General features: G+C 33.6%; 5 protein-coding genes across 7 annotated transcripts in view; 1 reads left to right on the forward strand and 4 right to left on the reverse strand.

The window, feature by feature from the left end:
- Positions 1–803: 803 nt before the first annotated feature.
- Positions 804–4,726, reverse strand: Mtl (Mig-2-like). 2 transcript variants are annotated; one of them, XM_053749426.2, is made up of 6 exons: positions 4,542–4,726; positions 4,342–4,457; positions 4,103–4,252; positions 3,647–3,729; positions 3,189–3,349; positions 804–2,668 (listed from the first exon to the last, which is right to left on the reverse strand). In XM_053749426.2, exons 2-6 carry the CDS (start codon positions 4,455–4,457, stop codon positions 2,591–2,593), a joined length of 588 nt encoding a protein of 195 aa, XP_053605401.1. In that variant the 5' UTR covers positions 4,542–4,726; the 3' UTR covers positions 804–2,590. The 2 variants fall into 2 exon arrangements, with proteins under 2 accessions (XP_053605401.1, XP_053605402.1); XM_053749427.2 differs by having other exon boundaries at positions 4,342–4,465; positions 4,542–4,682.
- Positions 4,727–5,357: 631 nt separating this feature from the next.
- Tes (Testin) lies at positions 5,358–10,393 on the forward strand. The gene is made up of 6 exons (XM_053749642.2): positions 5,358–5,546; positions 5,654–5,783; positions 5,957–6,109; positions 6,358–6,437; positions 7,583–7,741; positions 8,249–10,393. Exons 2-6 carry the CDS (start codon positions 5,654–5,656, stop codon positions 9,851–9,853), a joined length of 2,127 nt encoding a protein of 708 aa, XP_053605617.1. The 5' UTR covers positions 5,358–5,546; the 3' UTR covers positions 9,854–10,393.
- A 527-nt stretch (positions 10,394–10,920) lies between these two features.
- Pfdn6 (Prefoldin 6) lies at positions 10,921–11,518 on the reverse strand. Its single transcript, XM_053749644.2, has one exon. It carries the CDS (start codon positions 11,379–11,381, stop codon positions 11,013–11,015), a length of 369 nt encoding a protein of 122 aa, XP_053605619.1. The 5' UTR covers positions 11,382–11,518; the 3' UTR covers positions 10,921–11,012.
- Positions 11,519–13,691: 2,173 nt separating this feature from the next.
- Positions 13,692–16,340, reverse strand: LOC128672681 (uncharacterized protein DDB_G0283697-like). Its single transcript, XM_064436177.1, has one exon. It carries the CDS (start codon positions 16,338–16,340, stop codon positions 13,692–13,694), a length of 2,649 nt encoding a protein of 882 aa, XP_064292247.1.
- A 230-nt stretch (positions 16,341–16,570) lies between these two features.
- Positions 16,571–18,362, reverse strand: part of cysu (Curly Su) — a 29,505-nt gene continuing 27,713 nt past the window's right edge. Inside the window, exons 12-13 of one of the 2 annotated variants that reach the window (XM_053749524.2) lie at positions 18,067–18,213; positions 16,571–17,935 (exon numbers count right to left, since the gene is read on the reverse strand). In XM_053749524.2, the coding sequence (XP_053605499.1) occupies positions 17,797–17,935; positions 18,067–18,213 (286 nt within the window). In that variant the 3' untranslated portion in view covers positions 16,571–17,796. The remainder of the gene's footprint in view (positions 17,936–18,066; positions 18,214–18,362) is intronic. The other variant, XM_053749525.2, reaches the window with a different exon arrangement.

The following is an 18,362-nucleotide window of genomic DNA, read 5'->3' on the forward strand; positions in this document are numbered from 1 at the left end:
TAAATTTCTTAGCATAATAATCTTCTTTCGTTTTCTGAATTAAGGCAGCCACATTATCTCTCATTTTAAGATATGCTTCTTTCCTTCCTTTGTCAATCTTTTGTTGTTCCCATAGTAAATTTCTTTCTCTAATTCCTTCAATTACATTTTTTGCAATCCAATCTTCTCTAGGTGTATTCAGTATCTTAACTTTTGCTATTTTATTTTTGTTGATGCTACGTTTGATGTGGTTTTCAAAGTGATCGTATGAGTGATTTTGATTAGAGTAGTCTGCGTTTCTAAATGTTTCATGTAGGCCTATATAATCGACAGCGAAATAGTTTACTTTTTCCTTGAGATTGTGATTTTTTTTAAAAAAAACTTCTACAACTATTTGTTTGTGATCGGATATCGGTACATCAATAATCGTTAATTTGTAGGGATTTTCATTCAGGCTCGAGGAGACGTGATCAATTATAGATTTTTTGTTATCTTTCTCTCTAGTACAGTGGTAGGTATCTATGCAATTAAGTATCTTATAGTCAGCTTCTTTTAATACTCTTTTATAATCTTTAGCATCTTTTTTGTTCTCAAGGAGATCAATATTAAAATCGCCGATGACAATCCCCCTTTTTTTATTTTCTAGATGATTCGAAAGTGTATCCAGGAACTCTTTAGTTTTTCTTTTGTCCGGTTTGTAGATGGCTCCAAAATAAACTTGTTATAATGGCGATATTATAAGAGGTATCACTAATATGGATTTAAGAAATAAATTTGAATTTGAAAAATAAGGATTTGAGGCAATAGCACAAAGAAACTCACAATATGTTGAAAAGTTTATATTATTATAAACGTCAAAGAATATACAAATAATAGTTTAATTTGAACGAGAAAATAATTCACATTTTGTGGTAGTTAGTTAATTCTGAAATCCACTCCCAACATAATGGTCAAATAATTAAAATTATTTTGGTCAGTTTTACGTCTTTTCTACAATTTTCTGAAATTCTGTTTAGGCCTATACAAAAAGTATTATTTGATATAATAAAATGTCCAAAACTTATTCCTACGAAAATGTGATTTTTCAACGCAATAAACACACAAACTTTCTTAAATAAATACCTATTATTATAAGAAAAATAGCACATAAATATAAAAAGATCTCATTTTTAATATAAAAAATACAAATTATTTTAAGAAGAAATTTCATACATCATATTTTTTAAATCGGCTAAAGAAACTTTTCATTGAATGAATTCATAAGTGGAATACATTGATTATGGCATAACTAACCGATAGATAATTACAATATACTCGTAAATACTCTGGCGAATTTAATATTTTCAATGAGTAATCCAAAAAGGCTCAAGCTATAAAATGTCACATGGTGTACAAGTACAGTACCTACTTTTGTTTGTAAATGCATAAGTTTTATTCTTAATTCTACAGGTTCACATAGAAAAATACTTCATTATAATGAACTACTTTAACACACATTCATTTTCATTCTAGAAAATTGAAAAAAAGTTGGAAAATAATATCAGTATGTATATTAAGAATTAGTAAATAAATGAATTAAAAATTCCTAATATTAGAGAAAGAAACATCACCACCATTATTGTAGCATACATTCAGCTGCCAATAAATTACTTCAAAATGTACATAATTTACATGTAGAACAATATGTACATGTCTATCAGTCATGTCATGGTCATAAAAGGAGCTTAACTATTCTGACACATGCACTTAACTGCTCTACAGCTTTCAAACCTTGCATAACAACAAAGGTTTGTCAATTTATTGCCCTATACAAATTATTTGTTAGATACACTTAATTACAAAAATACTTTTAGCAAGTATCCCATATAAGTTACAAGCACATTCTATATACCTAAAAATGCAATAACGAATATTTTGTTCATTGAATATTTATATTAAATGCTTACCACTCGAAGGCAACTAATTCAAGAATAAATTGAGTATGTAAATAGTACACACTAGTGTCTACTATCAGTCATTATTCACATGTTGCATAAGAGTATATTATCGAGGTTCCTGCTTGTATAAAAATAAGATTCTTAATAATTTCACAATACTTACAGTAACAATTTGTTTCTACCCATAAAAAAGGTTTCCAAAACAAACTGTAATACACTGAAACTTAAAATCTAAGTAATTTATCTTTGGCATTCCTTTGCTTAGTGAACAAGCACAAGTAATATCACTATAATATAAAATTGTGATGTGGAAGTAAATATCTGAGATTTGTTCAAGTTTAATAAAATTTAATTAGGATTTAAGAGCATGTTCATAATTTTATAGACACAAACATTTTTGCTAGCGACCACATACATACCTTAACATAATTTTTATTTTACTACTCCAGTTATTTTTATAAACATATTGAAATACATTTTTATGTTATTTTATGAGTGATTAACAAATTTCAGGTATTTGCCAATATACTAATGGAAGTATTAATTAAATTTATGGCACATATTGTCATGAATTAGTATTATTGTATGTGGTATAGAAACACATTATTACTGTTTGTCTGAGATTCCCACTATTTAGTGATTATTATTGTTATTTTGTCAATCATATGTTATATTTACATAATTAAACATTTCCTCTGATGCCTTTTTTGTGGTTCTGGTCTTAAAACTGCACGCACAGCTTCATCAAACACCTGTAATTAGAAAATTAAATTTAAGGTAAAAAAATAATCGGGGGAAAAAAGAGTAAAAGGGTTAACAAAACATCAAAATTGATAGTGAATTTTTTAAAATAATGACGATGTGGCATGTGTCTCGTGAATGTCGTAAGAGGCGACCAAAGGAAATATAGCCTTGGCAGGTGATAGGCAACAATAACATTCACTAGTGGAAGGGACATGACGTCAGGCAGCCTACTTGTAAAAGCCAAATTTTCAAAATTTTAAGGTTTATTTTTGTGCTAAACCTGGGCTTCGCCGCTTGCACTCCCGCATGAAAGTGACACATAAAGATGAGAGAAAGATGATAAAGAACAAAGAAAAAAAAATTATAAGGCACAAAGACAGACTTATTAGTAAAAGTAGTCTTTGCGAGTCAACCCTCCAGATAAAAAGGGAAGAATAAAAAATTGAGAGGTGTTGGCCCAATATTGATAACAATATGTCTTATTATTATGAAAATCTAGGAGACAAAACCAGATAGGTAGCTACTCACTTGCTTTAGACCACGCTGGGTTAAGGCAGAGCATTCCATATATTTCACAGCTCTTATTTTGTTGGCCAGTTTTTGTCCTTGCTCTCTCTTCAAAGGAGACATGCCTTGTTCTGACAGTAGACTTAAAGTTTCTCTGTCGTCTCGCAAGTCAATTTTGGTGCCTGTAACATTATGATTTATGTATAGACAAAATGTTATATGAATAAATGAAAACTATTAGAATTTTGGGTTTAGTTCTCTATGCATACATATAAATAACTGATATTAATTTAATACTCATCATATCCTCACATAAGAAATTTAATTTAGTAAGTACCTACCTATATTTCATGTGACACTGTTCTACTAGTTCTTTTTCAAATTACACAACTAGCAAACAGTATTTTTTTTTAAATACTGTTGCCCATATAGACTTGAAACAAAAATAAAGAAAAAAAAAGATGCAGTGAGTCACTTACCAACTAATATTATTGGTGCATCTGGGCAGTGATGTTTTATTTCAGGGTACCACTTGGAAGTAACATTCTCATATGACGAAGGACTGAAATAAAATCATAACATAATAGTGAAAGAGAAAAAAAAATCAAGTGCAAGTTGGACCACAATCTGTATTGGAAATAGGCAAAAAGTAAGGATTTTGTGCCAACTTTCATGATTCTGAGTCAAGAGGAAGTTCAAATCGCTATAGTTTTTAATTTCATTATGAAATGGCAAAATATGCGACATAATAATATGATTTAAATTTTTGATTGCAATGGCTTTCAAATTTGATTTTTTTTAACTAAAGACAAAATAGACCCAAATATTCTATAAGGGTCAGACAGATGGACTTACAAAGTGATCCTACACCTAAAGGTTCAATTTTTACCTTTAGAACTCCGATACTATCAAACTGATCATAACATAATAGTTACCTAGTTACACTGAAGCATATAAGGAAGACATCGGTTTGTGGATAACTCAAAGGCCTAAGTCTATCATAATCTTCCTGCCCAGCTGTGTCCCAAAGACCCAAGGAAACTGCAACTCCATCCACAACCATTGGTGCAGAGTAATTGTCAAATCTGTAAAAAATATTATAAACGACATATACATATTTGTGAACGCCACCTGTATGTCAATATTTATGAAAGGTATTTAGATAGGTACTCACACTGTCGGTACATATTCTCCTGGAAAGCTATCTGTAGTGTATGAAATTAACATGCATGTTTTCCCCACGGTACCATCGCCGACGACAACACATTTAATAGGTCTTCCTGAAGACATCTGTAAGACTGTATTTCATTAGAATACAAGCCTATGACTCATTAGAAAATCTCGTCATAGGTAAATAACAAACCGAAATTATACCTTATGGCAGAACGTCTATTAATGTAGGTGGTCTTCACTAAAGTAGCAGTTAAAAAAATATGGAATTATGCTGTAACAAGTAAATTATGACTAATGGCTTTTCCAGTCGAAATCTAATCAGAAATTGTAAAACTAGACAAGAAATTGAAAGGTTGAAAGCGCTTTGAAAGATGGATGACGGCCATAGAGCATTTAGAGAGGAAAGAAGGAAATGAATGACAGATCAACATGACAATAGCAAAAGCTCAGCGCAGATGGCGCTACTGATACAATTAAGGTACACAAACATTGCCAATGGAGGCAAAAAGCGCCAATTTTCAATATATTATATGCAGATTGACGACCGTCAAATCTACGCAATCGTAGTGCGAGTTTAAAGGAAAAAGGAAGGATTTACTACACTATTTTAGGTTATGTTCTGCATTATCTGGTCAACTGTGGTCATAAACTAATATAAACTTGATTTTGACTGAAGATCTTACCTGTATAAAGTCCATATTTTAATAAGTCTTCACGTGTGAAGTGTTCCTAGGTTCTTTTCGACAGTTTACTATCTCGAAAATTTTAGTAATTTTATCTTATGTTTTTTTTATCTTATGGAAAACTATTTTTCCCAATATTTCGGCACCCGAATATGCTACATTGTTCTATATTTTCACAAACGAATATTTACATTATGAAATAATTAATAAAGTACACTAAAATAAACATTTTAATTGAGATAGCAAAAGGCGGCAAAGCTTTTGTGTACCTAGCATACAGTGCTGTACTCTGGCGGGATAAATGTGCAGTAATCTCCTTATTAATCTTGTCAGTTGTCTATGGTACTTCGTTGTTTTGGTTTTTGTTGATCACGGCCGGACGGTGATTCATTAATTTTGATTAGATTTTTGTGACTTTTTTTTAGGTTGAATTGAAACTGCTGATAATTTTTGCTGGAAAAATATGATTTATTTAGCAACATAACTGTTTTTCCAGCCATTATTTTTTCATTGTCGCGATAAGGTTAGTTATTATGTCATTTGAAATAATGAAGCATTTGCGCCTAAGCTTATATTTTGCAGTCGTGTATTATCATGTACATTAACGTAATTGATCTGTACGCATTGCAGATGAGTGACTCATGTGTGGAAACTCCAGAGGCACCTGCCTGGCTCTCAAAACTCGAAAGCCAAAGGGAAAAACTCAGTAAAGCTCGCCTGGGCCACGACAGCGGAGCTGGCGCTCCTTGCAACTCTTGTGGTAAATGTTCATCTTATTTCTTAGAACCCTCCATAATAGGACACAGTATTACTGCATTGGGGTGACAAGTCAAGGTACCCCAAAATTAGTACAACTGTTATAAATGTTTACTTTTATCTGTAGCAAACATTAACATTATCGTGTTAGTAATAGAAAAATAATTATATTTTCAGGTTCAGGATGTCCTGGTCTGGATCTGCACTTCTGGAGGAAGGTGTGCAGAGCCTGTCATTGCAGTAAAGATGTCCATGATGTGCCTGATGATGACCTGTCGGGATGGGCACAGTTTGAGTTACTGGGCACTGCCAAACCTAAGAAGGGAACATGTAAGTTCATTTGTTTAATTATAGCTACAATGGTGGTAGTCCGCCCACTATTTGTAGTTATTGGGTTTGATTTCCAGTGAGGCCAAATATTTGTCTGTGGTTCTGTTTGTATTGTGGCCATTTCTGTGTTTATCAGCCCTCTATACAATTTTAATCCTGTGAGCGAAATATTTTTGCCATATTATCTTCCATTATTTTATTTATTGTGTAGCAAATTTGTTTTAATGTTCTCTCAATTAATATTTCAGTGCCGCTTATCAAAATTCGTGGTGTGACTGATAAACCTGTCAAAGTAGACTGGGTGCCTCCAAATGCTTCAACTGAATTGGTAAATGCAAATTTGATTTTATCTTTCTAAGTAAAAAAGTGTTGTGGATATTGTAAAATACACTGTGCTAATCGAGATTATATGCTATCTGTTTATTAAATTTCATAAATGAGACATCCTTGCATATCTAAATTTTCAGCATTTGTAATATTAAAGGAATTAGCATGAAAGGAATTAGCAAAAGAAGTCATGGTGCTAACATAGCTTTTTTTATCTAGTCTCAGTAGTCTTATATTTATTTCTTTAATGCATGGTTTGTTATTATGAATATATATTGATTATCTAGTTGTTTTATCATATCTGCTTATCATCTTGATTCTTTTAATTAATATTTTACAGCAGTTGTATACACTGATTAATTTTTCCTGTGTTTACAAATAAATAAATATAACTTTTTTAGTTACAATCTATGATAAAATAATGGAAAAGAAATAATCTTCAAATGAGTTTCTTTTAAGTTCATGTTAATGTGTACTTTAGAATTTCCAATAAAATTATGATGTAAATAACTATTACTATCACAACAGGAAATAATCGCGATAATTTTGATGTGATAATGATAATGTTCAATCAGATATTTTAAGATTATAATTTTTTAATACTGAATTCCTTAGATGCTTGTTTTTTTAAGATGTAGTAGTACTCATGGTGGTGTCACTATAGTAATTTGCCTTTGTATTATTCTATTGTTTGTTGGCTAATAATAAAATAAAATTGTGCAGTAGGTCGGTAGGGTGGTCATACCTTATTTTGGAAATAAACCATTGAGAGTTGGGAATCGATCTCAGATGCACCATCAGGTCATGCTTCTCATTATAATGCAATGGTGAGAAAAAATAAAACTAGCACTCTCAATCACCCGACCAGCTTTTCTGGCTATAGGTAGATGTCTCATGTAAAGTTAGTGGCTCAGCGGAAAAATTAACAATTTTGAAATTATAGAGACAGTACAGTATTTTACGTATATACTATATCCTATCCTAATATATTATAAATTGTGTCGCTCGTGTCTGTATATGAATACGATGAACACAAAACTATTACATAGCTAGTGTGATTATTGAGGAAAATATGGTTTTACCCGAGCGAAGCCAGGAAGAGCCAGTGATATATGAATTTATTTGTGTCGTTGTTCCACGTTGTAGGTGTCGGAGTACATGTCGTGCCTGGGCGCGCTGGCGCCGGTGTCGGGGTCGGCGGCGGCGCGACGCCGACGCGCGCAGCTCCGCACGCAGCTGCCGCCGCACGACGTGGCGCCCGCCGCGCGACACCACGCCTCGCAGCAGGAGAAGTCCGAGCACACGGTGGGTAGCACTGTCGCTATACATTCTATTAACCCCCGACGGCTGAAGTAGGGGAGTTGGAGTTATAGACAAACTGCTGAACCAATTTTGATCTAGTCTTCATTTGAAAGAGAATTTAATCGAGATTGTTCTTAGCTATTTTTGGAAAATGTGTCTCTTTCCTAGCTGATGATATGAGTTCGTAAAATCTCTACGTTCTTCGTAAAATTCATTATATTGTGCCCTCATCAGGCCTTAACGTGACGTGCTGTGGTCAATGAAGTATGGACATATGGACTGCTAAAAACAAAATTATACTTATATAACAAAATTATACTTATAACTATAAACATTTTTCACGCCCACCAGATACGGCCATAGCACATCCCACATGAAGCCCGTGATGTAATCACGGGCTTCATGTGGGATGTGGGATGGATGTGGGATAGTATATTACTGAAATTTATTTATTCATAACGATTATTAAATAAAAAAAATGTTTAATAAGAACTTTAAAATGTATTTCAGGAATACATCACGCGTATCAAAGATCACGTCGTGGGGCAGGGTAACGTGGTAAGAGTGGGACCACTACAAAGTGGAGAAATATACACAGTGGAAAACAGCAAGACCCATTCTGCGCCCAAATCATATGCATTGCCTTTGAAGATATCCAACGTTTCCCGAGGCGTGAAGTACAACATTGTACCCAAGAATGCCTCAGACAAAAAATTGGTATTAGATGCTGAAGGAAATATTGTAAGCAGTGCTGCTAACTTGCCAGATTATAAATCAAGTCCAATACTCAGCCGTACCGTTAAAGATAAACTTAATGTTATGCACATAGAGTCTGATAGGATTAAGAGTGCTGTTGAACATGGTCCAGTTTATGATAAATTGTTTAAAAATCTGGCCGATCTAAACATGCCAGTCACAAATGATGTATATTTACAACCAATCAAGCTCTTCCGTGATGAATACAATAAAAATGCCCAGTTTAAAGAAGAGACAACTGAATTTGTCGGCAAAACCCTGGGGGCCCAAATTATGCCAGATGTGTGGGCGACCAGTAATAACAACATCATGGGGACAGCTAAGTTATTGGAGAGTAGAGTACAAAAGGGAACAATATTTGCCCCCAATGGGGAAATTTGGAGTTGGAAACATGAGCCAACTACTCCAGAGCACAGTGGAACCATATGCTCTACTAAGATAAATCCACAGTATTCAACCACTACAAAACCAATAAACCAGGTAGAACCACAACAAACAGCTCCTTTGAGAGAATATCTTCGAAGTCATTCTGAAGATGATCTTCCACCTCCACCGTTGCCAAATTACAGCACATACCCTGGAGCTGTTCCACCGACTGGGGCCAATAACGATTGGAGCAAGACTAATCTTGACAACAACCAAACTCCAATAAGTGATCATGGATATTTAGGATCCTCTCAGGGCAACTACGATCCCATCAACCCTATTATCGACCAGCTAACTGACATGAGTCTCAGCCCGGACGAAATGGAGTTCAACAGAAAGCTTTACAACGAAGGAGTGGACTGTCAACGTTGCAACAAGCCGATGTTCGCCGGCGAGGTGGCGGTGAAGGCGGAGCGCGCGGGGCAGGCGGCCATCTGGCACCCGCAGTGCTTCACCTGCCACGAGTGCGGCGAGCTGCTGGCCGACCTCGTCTACTTCTTCTACAAGGGCGAGATATACTGCGCGAGAGATCTGGCGAACGTGCTGGAGATCCCGCGCTGCGCCGGCTGCGACGAGCTGATCTTCACGCGGCCGTACACGGCGGCGGAGGGCCGCGCCTTCCACGTGCAGCACTTCTGCTGCTACCACTGCGACGCGGCGCTGGGCGGGCGCCAGTACGTGCCCGACGAGCGCTCGGGGCTGCCGGCGTGCCTGGCGTGCTACGAGCGCTTCCACGCCGAGCGCTGCCGCGCCTGCGCCGGGGTCATCGGCCCCGGCCAGCAGGGCGTGTCCTGGGCGGCGCTGCACTGGCACGCCGGCTGCTTCGTGTGCTGCGGCCGCACTTGCGCCAAGAGTCTACTCAGCGGACGCTTCGTCGTCAAACAAGAGATGCCCTTCTGCAGCGTGCCTTGCGTTCAGAGTAGGATCAGTTAAATGTGTCCTAATATTTCTAATAAAAACCATATTTTTGATAAAATTGTTCCAATTACTCTTAAGTAAACATGAGTACTTTACATATTTGTAAGGCATTCAATATTTACATTGCATTCCTAGAGGTTTACATGTATTATTAGGAGTATAAGTCACAAAAATATGATATTTACATTTTATAAAAAAAAGACTTCAACATAAGGACAGGGACCATAAAAAAATAATTTTGTTAATAAATAATAATAATGTATTAGTAAATAATGTTTTAACATTAATATTTTATTGAGGAAACTTTTGTATTGTGCAATTTATTTTGATATTGGAAATTTGCAAATTATTTTGATATTGGATAGTATTCAATTTATTGTGATAAGGAATGATATTTATATTGAATTGTAAGACTAAGATAATCATGTATTCCTTGATTTGATTATTTTCTTTAATTATGTGATATTGATAGATATTAAAATATGTATAATCATTGTCATGTAGGTGCCATTCCCTGTGCGATTTTCTAAAATAAATATATTTGTCAAAACAAAATGCATATTTATTTCCACACCTAAACACCACAATTTTGATAAGTACAAAGGGTGGCTATATGAAAAAAAATGTCTGCCCAACACTGGGACATTGAATATGGCCATTTAACCTGTCAAGTGCAGATGCTCAAGAAACTTGTTTTTTTACTCATTGCAAAACACCGCAAGGACTGAAAAGTTGTGTTTGTGTCTTCTGCCATTAGATGGCAGTTTTGGTAAAAAGGCAATGTAGTAAGCAATAACATTCAATAAGAAGAATATGTTCTCTGGAGATTCCTTGAATAGTGCAATTTTATTGCCACATTGCTACCAATTAAAATAGTAAGTGACAATTTGAAAGAACATACTGTGCTGATCCTGCAGTAGCAGGTAATGGCCTTAGCCTCTCACAAGCAATACCTCATTTTGTGTGTACTAAATACACAAGAGTAAGAATAGATACTATAGAAATTGAATAGAGGTGAGGAGGATACTGTAAATTTTTCAAAAAGTACTTTTATATATCTACGTAAGTGAAACTATGTCTCATAAAGTACTATAGTATATTAGTTATAATAGTAACACAAAGTAAAAGAGTTACAGTTAGTTTACACAAGTAGCATATTTTGTGATTGCAAATTTCAAGCTTTTATCTTGAGTTTTCCAAGATCATTCTTTAATTTATTCAAAGTTTCCTGCAAAGCCTCCTGTTTGTTTTCTAACGCACATATGTGATCATCTGTTCTTTTAATTTCCTTGCTAATGTACTCCATCCTTTTTGATACATTCTGTCTAGCTTCTTCCAATTGTTGTTTCACTAATACTGGTCCGATAAGTTTGTAAACCTCTGAATCTTCTTTAAGTAACATCAATTCTTCTTTAACGGCTTTATTTTCATTGAGTTGACTATCTAATTGCTGTTTTTGTGCCACTGCCTTACGGTATTCATTTTGTACTCCTTGGAAAACTTCCAACTCTTTTTGTAGTTTTCTTTGTATCTCTTCAGCCATTTTAATTAAAATAACGTTTTGACAATAATTAACAACGGAATGGTTACTCAATTATTTAAATAAATGCCAATTATTTTGACTCAATTTATGACTCGTCTTTACGCAAAATTTTAGGTTAGATTTATTTTGACATTTCGTAGTTGCGTTTTGTACATGGCTAGTAATTCCAGGTTCAGTGTATTATTGTTCTGCGTTTTGTTTATTCAAATTCAAATTCAAATTCAAATTCAAATTCAAATCATTTATTCAGAAATTAGACCTTCACAGGCACTTTTTCTCGTCAATCTTTAAATTTATAGTTATTTCTCACAAGCTAGAAACTACTGGCATTTCGGAACGACCACTGCTGAGAAGAAATGCCGAAAGAAACTCATTTGAACAGTGTTGGTCCCTATCATGCCAGATCGGCTTACCATTATTGTTTCTTACAAAAATTTTTTTTTTCCTTTTCTTTCTAATAATATATAAAAGTACATAATGTACATAGTCAAAAGGTATATCAAAACAGGTTATGATTGTGATCTGAGTGCTGATTATAATATATATATATATATATATATATATATATCGATGTGAAACACAATTAACTTACATGAAAATATATGAGAAACGAGATGACCAGTTCCCTCTGGCAGCACCAGTTCACGAGTTGACGCATGGGACAGCCATCGCGTAGCTCAACCATAATAGAGGGAACCTCACGACCCGGCCCACGACGCCACCACCAGATTGACCATTTGAGTGAGCATGACACACTCGATTCCCATGACTTCATAATTACAATTCTTATTCGTCGAAATAGAAGTATAATTCAGACACTTGAAGATCACAAATCACGTACATGTTTTACAAATAAAATTTAAATGCCATACGAATTATTATAACAAAATTCAAAATTGTGAATAAAATAATAAAAAACAGTAAAATAAAAATTAGGAGATCATGTGTGGAGTGGCAAAGTTGTCGGGAGGATCCAAGCGTTTTTATCAGTCAAATAGGCGTTAATTGTGTAATACGCTTTATCCATTAAATTTTTCTTAACATAAATTTTAAAATTTTTCATTGGCAGATTAATAGCCTCTGCAGGGAGTTTATTGAATAATTTTACACTTTGACCCACGAAGGACCGCCGAACCTTTTTAAGCCTGAATCTATTCATACAAAGTTTGTGCTTATTTCTAGTGTTTACACTATTTACTTCCTTACATCGAAAGGCCATGCCATGCCACGGCCCATGTCTTCGATCGACACCGACAGCCGGCCGAGCTCTCTAGTGAATCACTGCACTGCAAAGACGCGTTGTTGTTAAACGGTGAACGTGTATATTTATTTTCTTCCTATATAGATTAATAAAAACCAAATTAAATATTTAAGAAACCTCCGACTCTCAAGTTGTTCTAGCTGAAGATCTGTTATAAGAGCACGAATTTCCACATACATTAAGTTTACAAGATAAATTAAATGTCATGGTCTGTTTCCAAACATAGAGATCATATAGCACACTCTCGATTAAATTATCTTTCAATAAAAAAAACGCCACAAACGTTAAAGTTATAACTCCACTCCTGCTGCCGTCGACGCTTAAAAATGTCTATACGAACAGTATTGCGCACTAGTCGCATGACGTGAAAAGCAACGAGTTAAGCCGTCTGTCGATCACCTATGAAAGATGCTGGGAAAGTAGCTACCTCGTATATATTCTGATATCTATGGAGCTATTGCAATACATAAAATAAGGTACCTACAATAATAAAATAGGTAATAGGTACAACAATGTTGGTGCCAAAGTACCAATCTGTTTATCATGGATAAACTTAAAATGACTATACAAATGAAACAATTTAAAGTTTTCATGATTTTTTAATAAATAGATCATTATCACACACAGAAATCTCTAAACTTATTGTAAGTACTCCTAAAAATCTTAATATAATGAGTATATGATTAGAAATTCATAGTAAGTAGTTAGGAAATTTAAATAAATTTGCAATCTAATCTCTTGCATTGCAATAGCAAAAGTAATTGATTTATTTAATGAGAATTATTTTTATAATGCATGCGAAAAAAGTATTTCATTTCAAAAGTAAGCAATAGGTATGAAATTAACATTAGTAAAAGTATAATAGAATAGATACGTAACATTGTTCTATACAGACTAGTTTTTAACGCAGATTCATTACATATTTAAGTACTTTTATTTCCGAAAATATGGCCATGTTACATTACACAATTCATTTATAATTAATTAAATTAATATACTTTTTATTGTTTCCGAAAGCTCTGGTAAAATATGAATATTTGTTAAATTTATTATAATTTTTGACCATATTCCAGGGTCCACATGTAACCAGCATTGGGATCTCCACTTTTTTGAGCCTGCTTTTCAATTTCATGCGTTTTTTTAAGCACGTTTTTAATTCTTTTGTACAAATGAGGATCTGCTACAAGCCTAGAATTTTTTAAGTTTTCAGATCGTTGTGTAAAAGTACCTCGCTTGCCAAATCTTTCCCTTACGAATTTTTCATACAAGTCAGCGTGATCTTCTTCGTCTTCTTCTGCATCAACATCATCATTTTTATTTTTATAGTTATCTCTTTCTCTATATCTTCCATAATATGTATCATCATCATCATCATCATGATTACTATGGGCATCATCGTCTGTGTCATCATGTGGTCTTCTGTTTTTATCATCTTTCTCGTCTCTATTCAATGAACCATAACGATAAAACTTCGAATCATTTTCATGTTTTTTGTTTTTCTGTTTCTTTTGCCTCTGGTATTGTGGTTCTTCGTAGGCATATGTTAAGATGTCGTCTGGTAATTTTATTTCTGGAAGTGAAACAGTTACGTCATCAAATTTAAATTTTAAATTCTCATCATATTTAGAATTATCAGTATCAGTTGGTATTGATTCTATTGTTCCTTCGCTTATTTCGACTTTAGTTTTTAAGTTTAGATTTTTTTCCGTTGTTAATGATTGATGTTCATCTTGGCCTTTACTTTTATCGTGTTCATAATTTAAAGGAATTCGTTCAACTTGCTGTTTGATATCTTCTTTGTTTTCTTTAGTTTCTATCTTCAATTTTTCATTTTGATCATTTTTATATAAATCTTTTACATCAAGAAATTCTTCCAGACTCTCATCTTTTATTTTTAAATTTGAGTTAATGGGTTCTTTACTGATAAACTCACCACTATTGTTATCTCCATTAATTTCAACAACTGGTTTTATTTCTCCGTCATTAATTCTAACTAACCCTTTGTCTTCATTGCTTTCTGTGCCAGAATGACCACTCGAATCTTCTTTGGATGAAGACAGTTTTTCGTTACTTTCATTATGGCCGTTTTTTGATCTAGGTGTGAGCGGTTCTTCATAACTATCTCTAGCTGGTACAACTTGTCCCTTGTCATTCAATTCTATCCTCTCATAGCTAAAGTCGCCTAAATCTACATTTTGTATTTTTGATGCAGTTTGATTATTTGATTCATTTTTGTTATATTCGTTAGAATCTTTATTTTCATTACTGCTTTCAGTATTGTATGGTAGATTGTAGGGCTTTTCACTATTAAATACCCTTGTTTGAGTTTGATCATTTCGGTAAGGTTTACTATCATGTTGATATTTTTCAGCACTTTCTTCGCTATTCGTTTTGGAATATTTACTAGCCTCAAAACTATCGGCTTCATCACTTTCTTTACTTTTTGAATTAGATTCATTACTCTCCACCAATTCTGGCCTATCTGTAACTATTTTTTGATATGTTGAATCATTATTAAAAGGCAACAGTTTTTCTTTAGGTTCGTAGTTTTCTTCAGATTCATCAGAATATATTTTTTTGTCTTGCCTGAAATTGGCTTTTTCATTACTTTCAAAGTTTTCTTGGCTGTCTGAAGGATTATTTGGATACTTTATTTTTTCGTCATTTTCTTCCCTTTCGCCGAAAGATTTTGGACTATTATTGTATTCTGATACAAAGGGTTTTTTGTTATCCCTATAGTTATTTGGAAATTCGTCGTATTTTTTGTCACTATTCCCTCTAAAAGATGTGTTATCTGATATACTGAGACGGTCTCTGTTGCTTTGTTTGTCATTACTAGAGTAGTCATTTTGTCGCTTTGATTCTCTGCTTTCATTACTATCGTTATATACTCCATCTTCTACGCTTTCTTCACTATCTCTAAAAGTTTGGCGATCACCTTTGTTGCTTTCTTCACTACTTAAGTTACTTTGTTTTGTTTTATCGGTGTCTACGACTTCAATTTCAGACCTTAAGTTATTTTTTATTGGATGAACTTCCTTTTCGTGTAATGTTTCAATGTTAAAATCAGCTAAGTCTGAATTTTTTATGACATTTCCTACACTGTGTTTATGTGTTGGTAATCCTATTTCTATATGACTTGGTTCTTGAGAAACCCTTAAATTAGAATTCTTGACATTATCTGTTGAACTAAATTGAGACAAATCTGAATGGCTTGGCTTATGAGAAGTTTCATAGTCTACTATCAAAGGTGCATGTTTACTTTCGTGAGCTTTTTCATCTTCATCAGGCGTCTGTTTATTTACTGAGCGCTTTCTTCTTTTTAAACTGTTTTTGAAATGACCGACTTTCTTTTGGTTTATGTCATTTTTATCGGTTTTGTTATAAATGTATTTAAAAACTTTATCGTTATCATTGATATTACTGCCCAGTTCTGCATTTTCAAGACAATCACTTACGACAATATCTTGATTAGAATTTTGAATTACATTATCGGTCTTTTTATTCGTTGAAACATTTATAGTTACGGTTAATATTTCCTTTCCTATGGTGTTATTTTTATTATCTTCATCTCTCACTAAGGTATAATTATTATAAGAAACAGTTCCTTGGTTAGCCACCGTATTATTTTCCGAAGTATTATTTGTGTTAACGACGTCATCTTCACAAGCCACCTCATTTTTGGGGGGAATATACATTTCGGTCATCTGTAAAATATAACAATTAAATTATTACTGACAATAACATTAAATACTAAGATAGGAAAACTACTTACCGAACAACACCACTTTGATCTAACTACTAATCCATCCTGGTTGCTGTGCTGGTTCTAAAACATCTACGTGGTACAAAGTACTTGTTTAAATAGTGTTTTATCTACTTTAAATGTAAGCAGCTAGGTAATAAAACAATGTGCCCATTTATTTCTAAGATTTATTAATTGGCTAATGTATATATGTACAAAATACAACTTTAGTTATGTAAGATCTACCATTATTGCATGCATAATATTATACTTATTATTACTTACATACAAAATAAATATACAGAAAATAGTTCACCTTATAGATTAAACAAATACTAAGAAGCTTACTATTGTATTAACTGTTCTCGGAAATGTTCCTAATATAAGTTTAATAAATAGGTTTCTTTTCATTTAAATCGAATAATTACGTAGAACATTATATGTACAAGCGTTATTAAACTTAATATACTTCTAAAACAGGCTTATAGTACTTATTAATTATAATATTATTTGAATAACAAAGATGCCTCATTTTTAACAATACAAAACCTGAATAACTTGATATTTCCTAAACATTGCTTTTTTCGAAAACCCCGAAAATTTGTGAATTTTCACTACTTTCACAAACATTACAATAAATAAACAAGTAGGTAATTAAATGTAAATATATTTTTATAGCTATAAAATATATGGCAATCAAGCATTTGGCCTCTGCTAAAATAGCCACATACGAGTAATATCTTAATTTTGTACATTTTTAGGCACTTCTAAATAGACATTTTTTAAGACCTTTGATTGAAACATACCTATGTTTAAAGTAATGACTTTTTTGATTATTCTGTTCTGTGTAAAGTATTGGTACCTAACTTGATGGACTAACTCGATAGTTTTTGCCAATAGAAAAAGCTGCCTGTTTAGAAGCGTCTAATCTTATTGCTAATCTACTAATCTACGATATAAATAACTTCATGTTGACAATATTTTAGATAATATTTGACTGGCGATTGGTGCTATTGCAACTAACTAAACAACCGACATTATTTACTAAAACTACGTGAATATAAAATTAATGGTGCTGTGATAACAGTTTTTCTATTTTGCTTAAGTTCTCAATACGACTTTAATAGTTATATTAATTTTAAATCAATATGAACTGAGTTTAGATGACTAATTCACTTACTTTAACTTCACAAATTTAACAAAATATTATACAACAAATAAATCAATAAAAAGTATCCAACTACCGCAGTTTTGACGAAAACACCATATCTAAATCTATTTGCCATTGCATTTAAGCGTATATTGTTTCATGTTTAAAATTTAGTTTCGGTTTTGACTTTTGTTTCTAACAAAATATTCGGTTTATTTATTTCTAGTGACTACATAACTACATGTATGTGCTAGTGCGACTACTTTTTCCCGACATAGGGGTCATATGTGAAGCTACTCACGAATTGCTTAGCGGCGCCATGGAAGGGCGCTGGTTCGGCCCACTTCGTGAAGTCTATTGAAGGAATAATACCACTTCTGCAAGGCACACGTGGATTCCTAAGGGAGGAAAAATAACAATTTGTTAGCAATTGATATTGTTTCATAGTTGTTGAATATCGTTATAAATTAGCAGAGCTATGTCTGAGAGCTCAAATGATTTTTTATGTTAGTAAGTAAGTCCTACTCACAGTTCGTGGTCCGGTAGGACCATTGGGTACAATTGGACGGTATCGATGATATCCGTGTTGTCACAAATGACGCGCGCAAGGCGTGCCTTCCTCAATTCTGTTAGCTGTTCCGGTGTGAACGATGATGGCTGATTCGGCAGTTCAAACCTGGAATCAAGATTTTCGTGAGGTGTGGCTACTAGTACAGTATGTACCAACGAATAACAGATGTCCCAATCTTGGAGCGTTTTTACTAGTTACGATAATTACCGAGGTCAAAACTCTCTCCTTCTAGCTACCACAATCTAGAAGGATCT

This window comes from Plodia interpunctella, chromosome 9 (genome assembly GCF_027563975.2).
Source record: "Plodia interpunctella isolate USDA-ARS_2022_Savannah chromosome 9, ilPloInte3.2, whole genome shotgun sequence".
In the NCBI taxonomy this organism is placed as follows: domain Eukaryota; kingdom Metazoa; phylum Arthropoda; class Insecta; order Lepidoptera; family Pyralidae; genus Plodia; species Plodia interpunctella.

Coding starts and splice junctions, on each gene's coding strand:
- Mtl (XM_053749426.2), bottom strand. CDS start 4,457: ATGTCTTCAGGAAGACCTATTAAATGTGTTGTCGTCGGCGATGGTACC. Junction 3,730..4,102: donor ATATGCTTCAGTGTAACTAG/GTAACTATTATG, acceptor ATTTTATTTCAG/TCCTTCGTCATATGAGAATG. Junction 2,669..3,188: donor CCCAGCGTGGTCTAAAGCAA/GTGAGTAGCTAC, acceptor TTCTAATTACAG/GTGTTTGATGAAGCTGTGCG.
- Tes (XM_053749642.2), top strand. CDS start 5,654: ATGAGTGACTCATGTGTGGAAACTCCAGAGGCACCTGCCTGGCTCTCA. Junction 6,110..6,357: donor CAAACCTAAGAAGGGAACAT/GTAAGTTCATTT, acceptor TTAATATTTCAG/TGCCGCTTATCAAAATTCGT. Junction 6,438..7,582: donor CAAATGCTTCAACTGAATTG/GTAAATGCAAAT, acceptor TCCACGTTGTAG/GTGTCGGAGTACATGTCGTG.
- Pfdn6 (XM_053749644.2), bottom strand. CDS start 11,381: ATGGCTGAAGAGATACAAAGAAAACTACAAAAAGAGTTGGAAGTTTTC.
- LOC128672681 (XM_064436177.1), bottom strand. CDS start 16,340: ATGTATATTCCCCCCAAAAATGAGGTGGCTTGTGAAGATGACGTCGTT.